Here is an 18,853-nt window from a genome sequence, read left to right as displayed (position 1 = left end):
CTCCATGTCCAGCGATTCTCCTCTTCCCTGCCCTCCCATCTGTGTCCCGTGATTCTCTTCTCTCCTGTCCTCTCCTCCCGTCCCATGTCCATCGATTCTGCCCTGCCCTCCCCTTGATGTGCCGTGATTCTCTCTTCCTTTGTACCTCATCGTTTTCTGGCTGGCTTCCCTTCCGTTGGTAACATCCTGACGTCAGCTCGCCTCCAGCGCTCCCTTCCCTCTCACTGTTCCGCCCTCTGATGTCATTACGTTTTGACGTGAGGGCGGGGCAGTGAGGGGGAATGGAACGCTGGAGGCTGGTTGACGTCATGAGATGTTACGAACCCAGGCAGCCAGACAGCGATGGAACGTTGGAGGTGCAAATTATTATATAGGATTAAGCCAAATCCTATTGCCAATTAGACAAGTCACTAATATTTTCAGACGTTCACCATTCTGGCACTTTTCTTTCAGAGCTTGGGGAGATATTGAATGATATAGAAACATCTAGTTACCCAGTAACTATAGGCCGGTTGCATCTATTCCTCTGTTTGCAAAGCTTACGGAAGGATTAGTTACTCTGCGATTGATAAGGTTTCTTCATCTTCATAATATTTCATATTCATTTTTATCAGGTTTTCATTCAACCTTCAGCACAGAAGCTGTGATTTATTTTATTTATTTATTGCATTTGTATCCCACATTATCCCACCACTTTGCAGGCTCAATGTGGCTTACAATTCATCATGGATACTGGAAATAGAAGTGAATATACATTAGGTTTACAGAGGGTTTGCGTTACATGGTGGTGAATTACATGATGGTGTTAAAGCAAAAGACATTATAAGACAGTACTAGAAGTTCACAAGATTGTACAGTTACACATGTTGATCTTTGTCTTGTCGAAGAGATAGGTTTTTAATAGTTTGTGGAAATTGGTCATTTCATAGGCCGTTTTCAAGTTGCGTGGCAGCACATTCCAGAGCTGCGTGCTCATATAGGAAAAGGTAGATGCATGCATTGATTTGTATTTCAAACCCTTACATTTGGGAGGATGAAGAATGAGGGGTGTGCGGGAAGATTTTTTTGCGTTCCTGGGTGGTAGTTCTATTAGATCTGACATGTAGGCTGGGGCGTTACCATGGATGATTTTATGGACTAAAGTGCAAAGTTTGAACGTGATGCGTTCTTTTAGTGGGAGCCAGTGTAGTTTCTCTCGTAAGGATTAGTTCCATATTAGATCATGCTAGATCAATTATTAGTAAAGGTAATAAAGCACTTTTACTTCAATTTGATCTCCTTAGTGCTTTTGACCTACTGGATTATGATATCTTATTGCAGGAACTGGAAACCTTTCTAGGTAATGTGTTGAAGTGGTTTCAGGTTTTTTGAAGGTTAGATCTTACAGGGTTAAAATGAACAACAACCAGCTGATGCTTGGCAAAACCCGTGTGGGTTGCCCCACGGGGTCACCCCTGTCACCCCTGCTATAACGTTTTTCTGAACTCTTTGGGATTCAAACTGGAAGAACATGGCTTTAGAGCTTATACATATGCCGATGATATTACAGTTTTAATCCCAATAGTGATATTACTCCAAATGGAACTACCTAATATACAGAAAAGCATAATTTAGTTAGTTAGTTAGGGGCAGATGATCAAAAGCCTTGCGCTGTTCCAAACAGCGCTCTAAAAATAGCGCTGGAACAGCGCGGGGCTTTACCGCACCGATGATCAGAAATAATGCATGCAAACTTAAGCAGCGCAATTATCTCTGATCATGGGGTAGAAGTGCGGGCGGATTGTGCCTGAGCGTGCGCTCAGCACAATCCTCCCGCACTTGTTTGACAGGTCGGGGCTGTCAAAATCCTAAACCTGTCAAACACAGGGGCTGGAGGTCCATGGGACCACCAGGCCCTGACTACCCCTGCCCCGAGCAAGGCAAAACAGGGGCCGGAGGTCTGGAGGACCTCTGGTCCCCCCGACGATCCCCCCCCCCCCCCCCAGGTTCAGGGAGGGCTGGAGATCCGGTGGGTCTCCAGGCCCCCCAAACCCCCTGAAAATGGTCCCTGCCTGGTGGTCCGGTGGCCACCGCCGCCCCCCCCCCAACCCCCAGCATTGGCAAGGGTCTGCTCTGCCATCCGATCCGACGCCCACCCTCCCACCTTGGTTGGAGGAGGGACACAGCCTGCCTCCCTCCTCTTCCTTCGACGCTGAAAAATGGTGGCGCCCATATAAAGGAGAAACTCCAGTCCCCTGTCGCTGGGGGGGTGGTTTGCGTCGTTGGGGGGAATGGGGGGCTGCCAGCATGCAAATGCATGCTGGACAGGGCTCACCATTCCTCCCCAATGATCTGCAAACCCTAACGCCAGCTCGGAGCTGGCGTAGGGTTTGCCGCAGCCAGCGACCCAATATTTGGTGCGCTGGTCGCTGATCATTGGGGATGAATGCGTTAAGCGCTGATTAGCATGCATTAGCATGCTACTTGCGCTAAGAGCCCTCAAGTGCGTTGTTTCACGCGCTCGAGGGCTCTGATCATGGGGCGGCAGCAAACGCCAGCGCTAGTATGGTGTTAACAGCCTCTAGCGCCGGCGTTTGCTTTTGATCATGAGGGTGTTAGTTAGTTAGTTATTTGGATTTTGCTCACACCTTTTTCAGTAGTAGTTCAAGGTCAGTTACATTCAGGTATACTGGATACTTCCCTGGCCCTGGAGAGCTCACAATCTAATTTTGTACCTGAGGCAATGGAGGGTTAAGTGACTTGCCCAAGATCACAAGGAGTGGCAGTGGGATTTGAACCAGCCACCTCTGGATAGCAAGACCGGTTCTCTAACCACTAGGCCAACTCCTTTGCTCCAAAGAATCTTGTTACTCTTTAGGGTTCTACGTAGAATGTTGCTTTTGAGATTCTGAATTGGAATCTTGTTGTTCATTAGAATTCTAGAATCTTTATGTATTTATATTTTGCTCAGACCTTCTTCAGTAGTAGCAGCTCAAGGTGAGTTACATTCAGGTACTCTGGATATTTCTCTGTCCCAGGAGGGCTCACAATCTAAGTTTGTACCTGAGGCAATGGAGGGTTAAATGACTTGCCCAAGATCACTAAGAGCAGCAGTGGGAATTGAACTGGCCACCTCTGGATTGCAAGACCACTGCTCTAACCACTAGGCTACTCCTCCGCTCCAAAGTCTAAGTGCTTTGAAAATACACCTTTTAGTATTTCCAGGCATTGCTCCTTTTTCACAGAAAGGATAGTGGATGCCTGGGATGCCCTTCTGCGAGAGGCTGTGAAGACAAAAACAGTGATGGAATTCAAGAACGTGTGGGATAAACACAGAGGACGACTATATAGAAAAAAGGTGGAATCCAATTAAAGTAAAGCTTAAATGTTGTCATAGCTGGACTGAGCTTTGACAGCAGTTTCAAAGGTTGGGAAGCAAGACCAATACCTAGATTCTACAGTCTAGGAACCATAAATTCATTAAGAAACTTCAAACAGCCCAAAAACACTGCAGCCAGACTCATATTTGGAAAAACAAAATACGAGAAAAGCTACACTGGCTTCCACTTAAAGAAAGTATTACGTTCAAGGTCTGCACTCTGGTTCATTAAATCATTCATGGAGATGCCCCGGCCTACATGTCAGACCTTATTGACTTGCCACCCAGGAACGCTAAAAGATCAGCACGCACATTCCTGAATCTTCACTTCCCCAGCTGTAAAGGACTAAAATATAGATTTACACGTGTCCAGCTTTTCCTACATGAGCACGAAGTTGCCACTTGACCTGAAAACAATTTACGACCTAATCAACTTTTGTAAATCGCTGAAGACTTATCTCTTCAACAAGGCATACCACAATGATCCATAATTGGAACTGTAACGCATCTTACGTACCTGATATTCTGAATGTTCTCTCTATACCTGATTGCTTAATTCTATCATGTCATCCATATTCTTTAGGTAATTCCAATTGTACCTTTACTCTGGAATGGCGATTGACATGACGGAACATTGTAAGCCACATTGAGCCTGCAAATAGGTGGGAAAATGTGGGATACAAATGCAACAAATAAATAAATGGCAGACAGATCAGGATCAAGGCTGGACTGGGCTCCAATGGCAACTCCAATATTTGGGAAGCAGGACCGAGGCTGAGCAGACTTCTACAATCTGTGCCCCAAAAGTGGCAGGAAGAAGTGGAACTTATGCAGAGTGCCAGACTCAACTCTGGCCACCTTGTTGGGTAGACTGGATGGACTGTGCAGGTCTTTATTTGCCAACATTGACTATGTTACTTCACAGAAACATCTTACAGTCTTGCAATAATTCATGGTACTGAATAAGTTGGCATTAGAACGGTGGAACACAGCTGGTTGCTACAGACGTGCAAGGTGCAGAAAAGGTGTGGGCTGAGGGTGTGCAACACCTCTGGAGGCAAATGTTGCATCCATGGGGCACAGCTTAGTAACCTTAGCAGATGAAATCCCTAGATTTAATGAGATCCCATGCTTAAGAATAAAATTGATCAGGTATCTGGGAAGAAAAACAGTTGCAAGGTTTAAAATTAGAAAAAGGTAACCTGACTCAGGGAAAATTCAGTGACTTAAAAATACAGGTGAGGACTGAAACAAGAACAGGTGTGTCAGCAGTCAAATAAAAAACAGTCTGTTCCGAGAAAAAAAACAAGGTTGATTACTTCCTGCGCTAATAAAACTTTTTCTTCTCTTAAACAAACAACAGAGGGCTTCAGTGGTAAAATGAGAACAGGAACAGGCCATAGCAGAGATGAGTTTAGGTTAAGGCAATTAAGTGGGTAAAAGATGCAGCAGTGAAATGTGAGCTGCCTTAACCCATTGTTGTACTTCCGAAACTTGGCCAGAGCTTGGATGAAGCAGCGCAGACAGGCTTCGCCTGAGACCTAGAGCCCTTCAGATAACCCGAGCCAGGAGGCTATAATTCAAGTCGATTTATAAGCTTTATATATATCTTTTTTTTAATTTATTTATTTGTAATTTTGCATTTAACACACAAGCACAGACTTGCATAAGTAACATAAGAACAATATCAATTAAGGCATAACTATAGGAAATAAAGGCAATTAAATTCTCTTCTTAGACCACTAAATAGCGGGGGAGAATCCAGAAAGTTGAGAAGAACACATTATCATAATAATTCAAAAAAAACAAGAAAAAGGCCTGGACGTAAGCCACGGTATATTATACATTTCTCTCAAAACTTCCACCTGGGGATCACTGGGCAATTTTCTTTAAATCAACAAAACTCTTAAGCTGTTCCGGGTCATAAAAGGAAAGTAGCACCTAGTAACTTAGTCTCTTCCCTCAATGCTAGAAATTTCCTACGCTTATCTTGAGTCGCTCTTGTTACATCTGGGTATATCCAGACACGGGCACCCAAAAATTCTTTTAAGGCATTTCTAAAATACAGTTTGAAAATAGAGTTAACATCTCTTTCAAAAACAAAGGATACCAACAGAGTGGAACGTGTTTGGACTTCCGTCAAAGTCTGTTCCAGGAATAAAGTCAAATCTTGTAATCCAGTAGATTGTACAACTTGTTTCTCTAATTTTCTCTTTTGCTCCTCTGTTTGCGGTATTGGGAGATAATATAACTTGTTAATCGGAGGAATCATATCAGAGGAGAAATTGAGAATTTCGATCAAGTATTTTTTTAAAGAGTTCAAGAGCACTCAATTCTTGGATCTTTGGAAAATTTATTATTCTCAAGTTAAGTCGTCTATTGAAATTTTCTAACTGATCTAATTTGTTATGCAAAATAATTTTGTCCTTAATCAAACTCTCCGTTGTATTTTTTTAAGTATTAATGTCTCGTTGAAAATCATTCCTTTGAGAGTTTACCTCTTGACGTACTTTCTCTATTGATTCATTGAGGGAGTCGACTTTAGCCACCAGGGAAGTAGTTTCTGAAGCAGTTTTAAGAATAGTTCTGTTCAAATGCTGCAACATTGCCCAGATACTACCCAGGGTCACCTCTGTGGGAGTCGAAAGCTCCTGATGTAATTCCTCTGCAGCCATTCCAGGAGAGGTGCCGTCCAACGAGTAATTCTCGGCGCCACCTTCGGACATCGTTGAAAACTCCCCCTCAGCCCTGGTCTCTGCAGGGCACGGAGGGGGATTAAGATCGGGCGAGGAAAGGGTGGTATCGTGCCCCAAAGGAATCGTCGCTCCTCCGATCGTTCCCGTAGCAGGGCTCCTCTGCTCCTTTTCCCTTGGCGTACTTGTAGTGAAGCCCTCGAGAGTCATCTGGACTAACCGGGCAGGCTCCGCTGTGGACGGCAAGCGTTTGACCACCCCCTTTCGTTTGGTATGTGGCATTTTAAAAGGTAAATAGTAAAGAAGAAATGTTTAAATGTTTAAATATATCAAACAAAAGGAAATCCAGAGAGCCTCGAGGAGCTCCAGCAAGCCACGTCCGCCATCTTGGCACCTCCCCCTCTCCCCTATAAGCTTTATATTTAATTTCTTTATTAATTTCATTTTAAACAAAGATAACAATCTTTGAAAGATACTGCAGAAAGCACAAGGAAAAATCAAACATGCATAGTATAAAAATAAAATATTGGATCAAACAGGCCACAATAATGGAGAGATCCTAGGTTACACCAAAGGAACTTGGCACAAACAGAAATACTATAATTAAGAAAAAAAGAGCAATTTATAAGCTTGATAAGCCAGTGAATCTGCCAAGAGCTGTGCTGAACAGGCGTAGCCAGACTCAGTATTTTGGATGGGCCCAGAGGTAAATTGGATGGGCCCTTCCATGCGCACGTGCCCCTCCCCCCCCCCCACCACAAATATCTTCCCGTAGATATTTTTTAAGAACATGAGAGGTATTTTTTTTCACCTACCCCACACCTTCTCCTTCTCTGCGGTGTCCCCGGCATCTGCACTTCTGTCTCTGAACCCCTTCCCTCCCTGGTGTCGGTACAGGCGTCCTTGGTGCCTGCAGTGATTCATTCTTGCTGCTTGAGCTGGCCCCGCAGGCTTCCATCTGCCATGTCTCGCTGTCGCTGATGTCATTGCCTGTTTCCTGTCTGGCGGAACGTGGATGGAAGCCTGCAGGGCCGGCACAAACAGCAAGAATGAATAGCTGCAGGCACCGAGAATGTCTGTACTGACACCAGGAAGGGAAGGGGTTCAGAGACCAGACTGCAGATGTCAGGACGCCGCAGATGAGAGAGGTGAAGAGAATAGTGTGGTGCTGCAGCTGGGTGGGCCTGAGTCAAGATTGGGTGGGCCTGTGCCCACCCAGGCCTACCTGTGGATACGCCACTGCTGTGCTGGGGGCAAAAGAAGAGTAAAGTGTGATTCAAACAACACAACCCCACTCCACTATACCAGTGCTGAAAAAAATCTTAACGACAGTGAATTGTGATTCATGTACTGAAACAGTGTGAAGGTCAATTGTGAACCGGTGAACTTACATAAAGGTAGCGCCCCCTGAACATAGTAGATGACGGCAGAAAAAGACCTGCACGGTCCATCCAGTCTGCCCAACAAGACAACTCATGTGTGCTACTTTGTGTATACCCTACTTTGATTTGTACTTGTGCTCTTCAGGACACAGACCGTATAAGTCTGCCCAGCACTAGCCCCGCCTCCCAACCACCAGCCCCGCCTCCCAACCGGCTCTGGCACAGACCGTATAAGTCTGCCCAGCACTATCCCTGCCTCCCACCGGCTCTGGCACAGACTGTATAAGTCTGCCCAGCGCTATCCCAGCCTCCCACCACCGGCTCTGGCACAGACCGTATAAATCTGCCCAGCTGGTGGTTGGGCGGTGGGGATAGTGCTGGGCAGACTTATACAGTCTGTGCCAGAGCCGGTGGTGGGAGGCAGGGATAGTGCTGGGCAGACTTATACGGTCTGTGCCAGAGCTGGTGGTGGGAGGCGGGACTGGTAGTTGGGAGGCGAGGATAGTGCTGGGCAGACTTCTACAGTCTGTGCCAGAGCTGGTGGCAGGAGGCGGGGTTGGTGGTTGGGAGGCGGGGATAGGGCTGGCCAGACTTATACGGTCTGTGCCCTGAAGAGGACAGTACAAATAAAAAAGTAGCACATGAATTTATCTTCTTGGGCAGACTGGATGGACCGTGCAGGTCTTTTTCTGCTGTCATCTACTATGTTACTATCCTTGTTATGGTGATATCTTTGAAAGATACCTTCTTCCGAACCATGTGTTTTTGAAAGACTGTCGTCCTTCCCCCAGGTTCTAGTTTAAAAGCAGCTCTATCTCCTTTTTAAATGCCGATGTCAGCAGCCTGGTCCCACTCGGTTAAGGCAGAGCCCATCATTCCTGAATAGACTCCCCCCTCCCCAGAATGTTGCCGAAGTCCTTACAAATCTAAAACCCTCCTCCCTGTACCATTGCCTCATCCACGCATGGAGACTCTGGGTGCACAGGGAAACCATCCTGAACTTTTCTCGGGACTAGAAATTTGTTCAGGGCCCTTAGGTCTAGCATGGGACACATTACTACTACTACTACTTATCATTTCCAAAGCGCTGTACACTTGAACATGAGGAGACAGTCCCTGCTCGACAGAGCTTACAATCTAATTAGGACAGACAAACAGGACAAACAAGAGATACGGGAATATTAAAGTGAGGATGATAAAATAAGGGTTCTGAACAAGTGAATAAGGGTTAGGAGTTAAAAGCTGCATCAAAAAGGTTTTCTTATGTACAAGGAAGTACCTGGAATAGAATCCCTTCCCTTCTTTCCCTGGTGGAACGGGTTTGACAGCATGGGCCTTTAGAAGGGTGGAGAGTTCCTCTGCAAGTATCTGCCTGTGCAGAGAGATGAATGAATGAGCTGCTGGTAGGTAATTTGGAGGTTTGAGATGCAATTGAGGGCATATTCGAGATGGACTATTTGAAGAACCCACCGGTTGAAGGTTATAAGAGGCCACCTTTGGTGAAAAAAATTTTAGTCTCCCCTTAACCGGCAAGTCATCTGGGTCAGACACTTTTACTGCGTCTATGCTCTGCTGGTGCTAGTCAAAAGCTCGTCCATTGATTTGCCTGGGAAGCAGCAGGGGCCTTATGAGCACACTGTTGACATAAACGAGCATGCAGGAGCAGAGCCTGAGTAGGCTGTCAAGCCAAAGGATTGTACCTACGCCTAGAACAGTAGTAGGAACTGCTCCTTGGCTTGCTAAAAATCCTCCTAGCTAAGGAGGTGGATGCAGAAGGTGCCCGGCGGGAGAGAAAAGACATTGTATCAGTATGCTTCTTGATTTGGTCAGCAATCTCCTCAACCTTCTCTCCAAAAAAGTTAGTCCCCTGGCATCCGCCAACCACTGCTAAACAGAGCGTTCCAAGTCAGAAACACGCAGCCGTGAGTCTACGCATTGCTATACAGAGATCCTGGATGCCACATCAAAAGTGCTGTAAGTGCCCCTGGCCAAGAACTTTTGACACGCCTTCTGAGGCTTGACCAACTGGCGAAAGGCTCGGCGTGCTCCGAAGGGAGTGAATCCACCAAGTCCGACAGCTGGCGCACTGTTTCGTAAGTAGACGCTCGTGAAGAGCTGGTAGGATTCTATGTGGGAGATAAGCATTGAAGCCAGGTACATCTTCCTCCCAAAAGAATCCAGGGTTCTAGCTTCTCTGGCTGTGGGCACCAAGGCATAGCCCCTTGTAGTCCTGGATCTTTTGAGAGTGGACTCCACCACCATAGAATTGTGAGGCAACTGAGGCCTATCAAAACCAGACGTACTGTGCATCCGATACTGGGTGTCAATCTTCTTGGGCATGACAGGGACTGAGAGAGGGGACTCCCAGTTCCTGACAAGGACTTCCTGGAGTACCTTGTGGAGAGGTGCAGTCACAGCCTCCTTAGGAGATGTTAAGTTCAGGACCTCGAGCATCTTGCATCTGAGCTCATTCTCCACCTTTAAAGGAAATAGAATGGCATCAGCCATTTCCATTACATAAGATAGAAATGAAAGGCTCTCCAGGGGAGACCTTCTCCTTTCAGGTGGAGGGGACGGTTCATAGAGAATCCCATAAAACTCATCTGAAGAAAAGTATCTGGGATCCTCCTCTGAATTCAATGCGCGCTCCAGCATCTCCCTATTGGACTGCCGAGACTGAACCTACCTCGATGCCGAGGAACCATGTCCTCAAGAGCAGTGTTTGACTCCCACCTCGACTCCGTAGAAGCTTCCTCCACCGACATTGAGGGAATGCCGGCTTGGGTGGAAGTTGACACCGGGGGTGTAAGAGGCGCCGAAGTCGGAGGCCACATCGCAGGATGAAGGCCAGACTGGGCCGCAATGGGAGGTAGGGCAAGCACAAGCACTCCCGATACTGATGAACACCGCTGCATGAGGCCTTCCAGCAGCTCTGGGAGCAAGGCCCGGATGCGCTCATCGAGGGCTGATACCGGGAAAAGCCGGGGTGCCGGTTGAGGTGCAGGTTGGAGAACCACAGGCTCATCGGCACCTCCTGTATGGAGGGGGAGCAATCCTCCCGGTGCCGACGCTTCTCGGGTGCCGAATCCTTCAACGCCCCAGAGCTCCCGGCGCCATGCATCAAGGGTGACCGATGACAATGTTTCTTGGCCTTCGCCCGAAGTGCATCACCAAGGCTCCTTGGTGCCAAGGACGACGTTGAATCCTCATGTCGACTCAGTGTCGGGTCCGATGATGGACAGCGACGGGGGGGCCTGCACAGCAGGAGGCCTTGAGATAGGTGAAGGCCCACTTGATGCTTCACTGCTCCCATTGTATAAGGGTGAAGAAGCAGCCATGCTTACCGATGCTCCCGATGCAGGTGCAATGCTTGACATCAATGCTGATGTTGAGAAACCAGACTTGGCTCCAAAAATCCTCTCTCGTTGAGCTTCTCGGGAAATCTGGGTCCACTTTTTCATGTGAAGACAGAAAACACAGTTAGCAAGGCTATGGTTGAGCCCAAGACACTGCAGACACCAAGAACACATGTCTTTTCCTAAGACAGTCCGACTGCACCGAGTAAAAAGCTTGAAACCATTGGGAATCTTCATGGACATGGGTGGAAAAACTTCGTTGGCTAAGTTAAGCAACTCGATGGAGCCTGAAAAGAGGGTACGGCACGGAGAAAAACAAAGGAAGAGCCCTGATCGAAGTCGGGGCCTAAAATCGGCCTGATGATAATGGGAAAAAAAAATAAAACTTAAAACCGGGCAAAATGATTATAAAGAAATTAAAGGAAGGGTAAAAAAGGGTTCCAATACAAGGAGCCAAAGAAAAAACGTAGAAAAACAGCTGGAAGGCACAAAATAAGCTCTAAAAAAACCAGGCGAGTGAGGAGAGGACAAGAAACTGTACCTTCTCCTCATGCAGAAAAAAAGAAAACTAAGTAGACCACGTTCGCGTGACGTGCAGGAAGGCCCTCCAGCATGCGTGGTGGAGTGTGGCTTGTGCACCACAAAGCTCTCTTTTTAGCTTTGGAAAAATGTCGGACTGGGCGACACGGATCGACATCACCCACTTGTGAGAAGATAGAAGGCCTGCTTGTCCTCGAAGAACTAAAATGCCCAAACAAGAGCACATAAACATCAACCCTAACTTTGGTCCTTAGCTATGCCGATGCCGGCACTGAATAACAGCCAGCGCCCGCACAGCTGTCAGCGATGGCCAGAGGATCATTGCCCCTCCCTCACACACCCTCCGAATCAGCACTGGCTCATCTACCCTGAGCTCTAGCAGGTCCCCGGTCCTACCTATCATCCCTGGTGGTCCAGCGGCCCATGGGGCAGGAGTGAGCGAGTTTTGCTGCTGACCCATGGACCGTCAAGGATGATAGGTAGGCCCTAAGCGGCATGCTAGGGCTCGGGCAGGGGAAGGAGGGGGTGCCAATGTTGACTGGGAGGCAGGAGAGGACTGCAGATGCTGATGGGGGAGAAGGGGAGGTGTTTGGTGTTGATTGAAGAGTGTGTGGCTTTTGTTTATCCCCGAATACTTTTATGCACTAGGTTCCAAAATTAATGGTCTAAATCAAGACGCTGGATTCAAAATTCATTCCTCCTTCCTTCAGTGTTAATGTGGCATCTGAAGAAGGGATCTACGGGATCTTGATAGTTCATGTACAGCATTATCTCAGTACAGTATTTATGTTAAACCAATAAAAAGCAGCAGAAAACACAATCTGGGTTTCTCCAAGCATGTCTTCTGTCTCTTTAAGGTGGCGACCTGCCCTTATCAAGTGATCATCCACCCACACTGCAGTGGCACTCACCTCCTGTACTTCTTCTCACCGGTCCCAAAGCTAATGCAAGGCATGTCCCAAGCCAGGCAGAACTCCAGTGTGTTGCTGCCTCCAGCGGGCACACCACAACTGGCAGCAACAGCGGCAGCAGTCAGCTGACCCTTCTCGGTGGGGGGGCTCTGACCTACGAGAAACATAACCAGAATCAATCTATGTGCAACTGGTGAAGCAGGACAGACGTGTTAGTATTTCAAGATGACCACTAAAAGAATAGCCCCCCCCCCCCTCCACCCCAAAGGTTATCAATAGAAATCAAACAAAATAAAACATGGAAAAGAAAATAAGATGATACCGTTTTTATTGGACATAACTTAATACATTTCTTGATTAGCTTTCGAAGGTTGCCCTTCTTGGTCAGATGGGAAATAAGCAAATGTGGTAGCAGATAGTATATATAAGAGAAACATCAAAGCATTACTTTGACAGTCTGACAGAGTGGGAGGGTGGGGGTATGCATGGGGACATCAAAGCATATCACTGATATTCTAACAGGATGGGTGTTGGTAGGTGAGAGGAGGGTAATAAACAGAGAAATACTCTGTCAGACAGTCAAAGTAATGCTTTGATGTTTCACTCATATATACTATCTGCTACCACATTTGCTTATTTCCGATCTGACGAAGAAGGGCAACCTTCGAAAGCTAATCAAGAAATGTATTAAGTTATGTCCAGTAAAAAAGGTATCATCTTATTTTCTTTTCCATGTTTTATTTTGTTTGATTTCTATTGATAACCTTTAAGAGTGGACTAACACGGCTACCACCCCACCCCAAAGGAAAAGCCCATCAAAGGGTGTCTAAATGTGTCAGAAAGTTCAGGGAAAAATCTTCACAGCAAAACCAAAGTAATACACATTATGTTACATTACATAGGACTTCTTGTCCGCAAATAGCAGCATTTTAGCTCATTGTGGATAACAATAAGGAGTGAAGGAGACATAACTCCAGAAAATACATTAAAAACAGTAGTAACTTTTGGGGAAGGAAAGGGGAAGGGGGGGTTGTCTGGGGAGAAAACCGAAAACTACTTGACGTCGGAAGAAACACCGACAGTTGTCTGTTGTATTAGTTATGTTATTGATGTTATTGGCTGAAAGGTGGTGAATGTATTTTATCCTGCATGTTATGTCAATAAACAGATTTAAACATAAAAACAGTAGTAACATCCAGGATATCATTTTTAAAACTCAGTAATCTGATAATTCAAAGAATGTTTGAAATAGAAAAGTTTTGAGAGCTTTTCAGAAAACTTGTTAATTCCTTATCAAACAAATCCCTAAAGGAAAAAAGTTCCACAGCTTTTCTCCGGCATGTGCCAGAAATAATTTATCTCCTTCCTAGCTGCTGTTCCACCTGCGTACTGGCAGCATCAGAAAAACTCTTTGTCAAGTCTAATAATAGTCTGCAATCGGCTGCTGTTTCTGTGTAACCTCTTTTGTTTGAGTCAGGAAAACACCACACGCCTGTAGCCGCTTTATCCACTCACTGGTATTTCTGTGGGGAAACAAGTGCATGAACCAAGATAAAAATCAGGGTGCATGACATCTTCACTGCTGTCACCTTGAGAGAAGCTCTGTCAGCAGCCTGTCAATGGCTAGAAAAAGTTACCTATCAGCTGAGGAACTGCAGATCTCAGAGTTGAGTTCAGCCTTACCTGAAGGGGACTCCAGGTGGCCATCATCCAGAAGGTCCCTCCATACCTCATTCCCCAGTCCTGCTGGGTTAAAAGTTGTCAGATGGGTAACTTCGGTGCCAGACTGAGAACAAACATGTAAATGGGTTTCAGCTGTACTGATTTCACAGTCATCCAGAAGCAAACTTAAGTAACACAAACCTCACTCATCTCTCTCCCTCCCCCTACCACCTCACCCTGCTCCTCTCACTTCCCTCATTTCCCATCACCCCATTCTTTCCATTCCTCCCACAATTCCATTCACATCTTTCCCATGGCGTTCCGACACTGGCTGACACCTGGGGCGGATCGCCGGTGCGGTGCCCCCCCCCATTGAAATGACACCCCCCTCCCCCGGATGCACACCGCTCGGGGGGGGGGGGGCGGTGCCGCGGCGCGCGCCGGTTGCCCTGTCGGCTCCGAGTTTGCATGGGTTCACTGCTTCCTGTTCCGGGGCAGAGGGAGCAGTGAACACAGCTGCGTGCACCCGGGGCGGACCACCCCCACCGCCCCCCCCCCCTGGTACGCCACTGCATCTCTCCTTCCCCCACTTCGTCCTGTTCCTCCCACGTATCACTTCCCCACCTCTCTCCTCCTTTCCTCCTACCGTACCCTATTAATCCCACCTCTCTCCTTCACAACCTCATCCCGTTCCTCCCGCCACTCTTATTCCCCCACCTTATCCTGGAAAAGCTAAGAGAAGCTCGTAGAGTAATCAGGAATGCAAAGATGCAAATGGAATTAAAAAAATGTCTAATACAATAAAATGAGGAGGGGGGGACAAGACTTTTTTTTTTTTTTTAAGATATGTTAGTGATAAGAGGAAGTGCAAAAGTGGCCTTGTGAGACTCACAAGTGAAGGGAAGGAATATACAGAAGCTGAAAAAGATAAGGCACAATTGCTTAACAAATATTTTGCGTTCACAGCTGAAGGGCTGAGAGCAGGACCGCAGAAGACAAACAGAAACAGGAGGGTTGCAGTCCCTAAATGATTTTCAGAGGACTGTGTTAATAAGGAGCTGGCTAAAATAAAGGTGGACAAAGCGATGGGGCCACATGGCATACATCCGAGGGTACGCCACAAAAGTGGAAGTAGGGAAGACGTTGGGAACCACAGGCCGGTCAGTCTGACAGGAGAGTTTTTGGAATCCAAAAGATTTACAGGACCCGAGGCAACATGATCTCACTAGAGGCAGGTCAAAGAGGAGTGGGACTTGGGTGTGATGATCTTCAGGTGGCCAAACAGGTAGAAAAGGCGATGGGGAAAGCTAGGATGCTTGGGGTGCATAGGGAGAAGCACAGGGAGACAAACAGCCTGTATAACGCTCTGATGAGACCTCATTTAAAATACTGTGTACAATTCTAGAAACTTTACCTTCAAAAAGGTATAAACAGGATGGAATCGATCCAGAGGACGGCTACTAAAATAGTCAGTGGTCGTCATCATAATGCATATGGGGACAGATTTAAGATCTCAATATGCATACTTTGGAAAAAAGGTGGGAGAGGGGAGATATGATAGAGATATTTAAACACCTATATGGCATAAATGCACAGGTGAGTCTCTTTCAATTGAAAGGAAGCTCTGGAACGAAGGGGCATAGGATGACGGTGAAGGGGTCAGACTCAGAAATAAACTTGAGGAAATGCTTCTTCATGGAAAGGGTGGTGAATTTGTGGAACGGCCTTCCTGGTGGAACTGGCGGAGACAAAAATTGTACCTGAATTTAAGAGAGCTTGGAACACGAACATAGGATCTCTAAGGGAGAGCAGATAGCTGGAGAGGCCATATGGTCTTTATCTGCCTACATGTTTCTATGTTCCCCCTTCATTTCGCCTCCTTATTCCTCCCACTTATCTCCTTCCCCCACCCCATCCTATTCCACTCACCTCTCCTTTCCCCACCTTATCCAACTCCAACTCCAACCTACCTCATCTCATTCCTCCAACTTCTCTCTAAACTAAAAACCTTTTTTTTTTTTTTTGAGGGCTAAATCTCGAATCTAACAAAAATAGTTAAATACTGTTTTGTTATGGATTGTGATTCTTATGTTATCTCAGTAAACTTGATGTGTATATGTAACTAGGAGTTGTTATCTTTTTAAACAGGGTTTTTTTGTACCATTTATTGTTAAACCACTTTGACGAATCTGTTTAACAAGTTTAATAAATAATAAATAAATCTCATTCCTTGCACCTCACCCCTTTCTCCTCCTCATCCTGAACTCTTTCCTTACCCTCGTGATTTGGTGCCTTACCTTTGCTCTGGCAGACACTGCCAGAGTGTAGGGGTTACAGGATGTACAGTGATGTAGAAGAACACCGGAAACCTGCTCCCCCCCCTTCCTGAAAGCAGAATGGTTCATTCCAGTGGCCTCCATCCTTGTCACTGTGGGAGCCTGTACCATTCCTCATAGTGAACACGATGGAAACTTCAACATCCTCGCTGCTTTCATTCTCCACTTCCCAGACAAAAACTCCAACAGGTAAGCTCGTGTCCTGAAAATCAAAAAGCAGCTATAAATTCCATCTATGCATACTTTTTTTTTTTTTGTTACATTTGTACCCCGCACTTTCCCACTCATGGCAGGCTCTATGCAGCGGGCAATGGAGGGTTAAGTGACTTGCCCAGAGTCACAAGGAGCTGCCTTTGCCGGGAATCAAACTCAGTTCCTCAGGACCAAAGTCCACCACCCTAACCACTAGGCCACTCCTCCACTGTTGCTACTATTTGAGATTCTATATGGAATGTTGCTATTCCTCTAGCAACATTCCATGTAGAAGTCGGCCCTTGCAGATCACCAATGTGGCCGCGCAGGCTTCTGCTTCTGTGAGTCTGACGTTCTGCACGTACGTGCAGGACGTCAGACTCACAGAAACAGAAGCCTGCGCAGCCTTCTACATGGAATGTTGCTAGTGGAATAGCAACATTCCATGTAGAATCTCCAATAGTAACAACATTCCATGTAGAATCTCCAATAGTATCTATTTTATTTTTGTTACATTTGTACCCTGCGCTTTCCCACTCATGGCAGGCTCAATGCGGCTTACATGGGGCAATGGAGGGTTAAGTGACTTTCCCAGAGTCACAAGGAGCTGCCTGTGCCTGAAGTGGGAATGGAACTCAGTTCCTCAGTTCCTCAGGACCAAAGTCCACCACCCTAACCACTAGGCCACTCCTCCACTGTTGCTACTATTTGAGATTCTACATGGAATGTTGCTATTCCACTAGCAACATTCCATGTAGAAGTCGGCCCTTGCAGATCACCAATGCGGCCGCGCAGGCTTCTGCTTCTGTGAGTCTGACGTTCTGCACGTACGTGCAGGACGTCAGACTCACAGAAACAGAAGCCTGCGCAGCCTTCTACATGGAATGTTGCTAGTGGAATAGCAACATTCCATGTAGAATCTCCAATAGTAGCAACATTCCATGTAGAATCTCCAATAGTATCTATTTTATTTTTGTTACATTTGTACCCTGCGCTTTCCCACTCATGGCAGGCTCAATGCGGCTTACATGGGGCAATGGAGGGTTAAGTGACTTTCCCAGAGTCACAAGGAGCTGCCTGTGCCTGAAGTGGGAATGGAACTCAGTTCCTCAGTTCCTCAGGACCAAAGTCCACCACCCTAACCACTAGGCCACTCCTCCACTGTTGCTACTATTTGAGATTCTACATGGAATGTTGCTATTCCACTAGCAACATTCCATGTAGAAGTCGGCCCTTGCAGATCACCAATGTGGCCGCGCAGGCTTCTGCTTCTGTGAGTCTGACGTCCTGCATGTACGTATGTGCAGGACGTCAGATTCACAGAAACAGAAGCCTGCGGAGCCTTCTACATGGAATGTTGCTAGTGGAATAGCAACATTCCATGTAGAATCTCCAATAGTAGCAACATTCCATGTAGAATCTCCAGTAGTATCTATTTTATTTTTGTTACATTTGTACCCTGCGCTTTCCCACTCATGGGAGGCTCAATGCGGCTTACATGGGGCAATGGAGGGTTAAGTGACTTGCCCAGAGTCACAAGGAGCTGCCTGTGCCTGAAGTGGGAATCGAACTCAGTTCCTCAGGACCAAAGTCCACCACCCTAACCACTAGGCCACTCCTCCACTGTTGCTACTATTTGAGATTCTACATGGAATGTTGCTATTCCACTAGCAACATTCCATGTAGAAGTCAGCCCTTGCAGATCACCAATGTGGCCGCGCAGGCTTCTGCTTCTGTGAGTCTGACGTCCTGCAGGACGTCAGACTCACAGAAACAGAAGCCTGCGCAGCCTTCTACATGGAATGTTGCTAGTGGAATAGCAACATTCCATGTAGAATCTCCAACATTCCATGTAGAATCTCAAATAGTGGCAACATTCCATGTAGAATCTCCAATAGTATCTATTTTATTTTTGTTACATTTGTACCCTGCGCTTTCCCACTCATGGCAGGCTCAATGCGGCTTACATGGGGCAATGGAGGGTTACGTGACTTGCTCAGAGTCACAAGGAGCTGCCTGTGCATGAAGTGGGAATCAAATTCAGTTCCTCAGTTCCCCAGGACCAAAGTCCACCACCCTAACCTCTAGGCCACTCCTCCACTGTTGCTACTATTTGAGATTCTACATGGAATGTTGCTATTCCACTAGCAACATTCCATGTAGAAGTCGGCCCTTGCAGATCACCAATGCGGCCGCGCAGGCTTCTGCTTCTGTGAGTCTGACGTTCTGCACGTACGTGCAGGACGTCAGACTCACAGAAACAGAAGCCTGCGCAGCCTTCTACATGGAATGTTGCTAGTGGAATAGCAACATTCCATGTAGAATCTCCAATAGTAGCAACATTCCATGTAGAATCTCCAATAGTATCTATTTTATTTTTGTTACATTTGTACCCTGCGCTTTCCCACTCATGGCAGGCTCAA

General features: G+C 46.6%; 1 protein-coding gene across 1 annotated transcript in view; it reads right to left on the bottom strand.

Moving 5' to 3' along the window:
- GBA2 (glucosylceramidase beta 2) overlaps positions 1-18,853 on the bottom strand; it is a 169,209-nt gene that overhangs the window by 66,425 nt on the left and 83,931 nt on the right. The window contains 4 exon segments of the mRNA XM_030192800.1: positions 12,241-12,394; positions 13,924-14,026; positions 16,200-16,283; positions 16,285-16,440. Of these exon segments, the coding sequence (XP_030048660.1) occupies positions 12,241-12,394; positions 13,924-14,026; positions 16,200-16,283; positions 16,285-16,440 (497 nt within the window).

This window comes from Microcaecilia unicolor, chromosome 2 (genome assembly GCF_901765095.1).
Source record: "Microcaecilia unicolor chromosome 2, aMicUni1.1, whole genome shotgun sequence".
NCBI lineage: Eukaryota > Metazoa > Chordata > Amphibia > Gymnophiona > Siphonopidae > Microcaecilia > Microcaecilia unicolor.
Note: the sequence above shows the minus strand (reverse complement) of the source record. Positions and strands in the feature narration are given on the sequence as shown.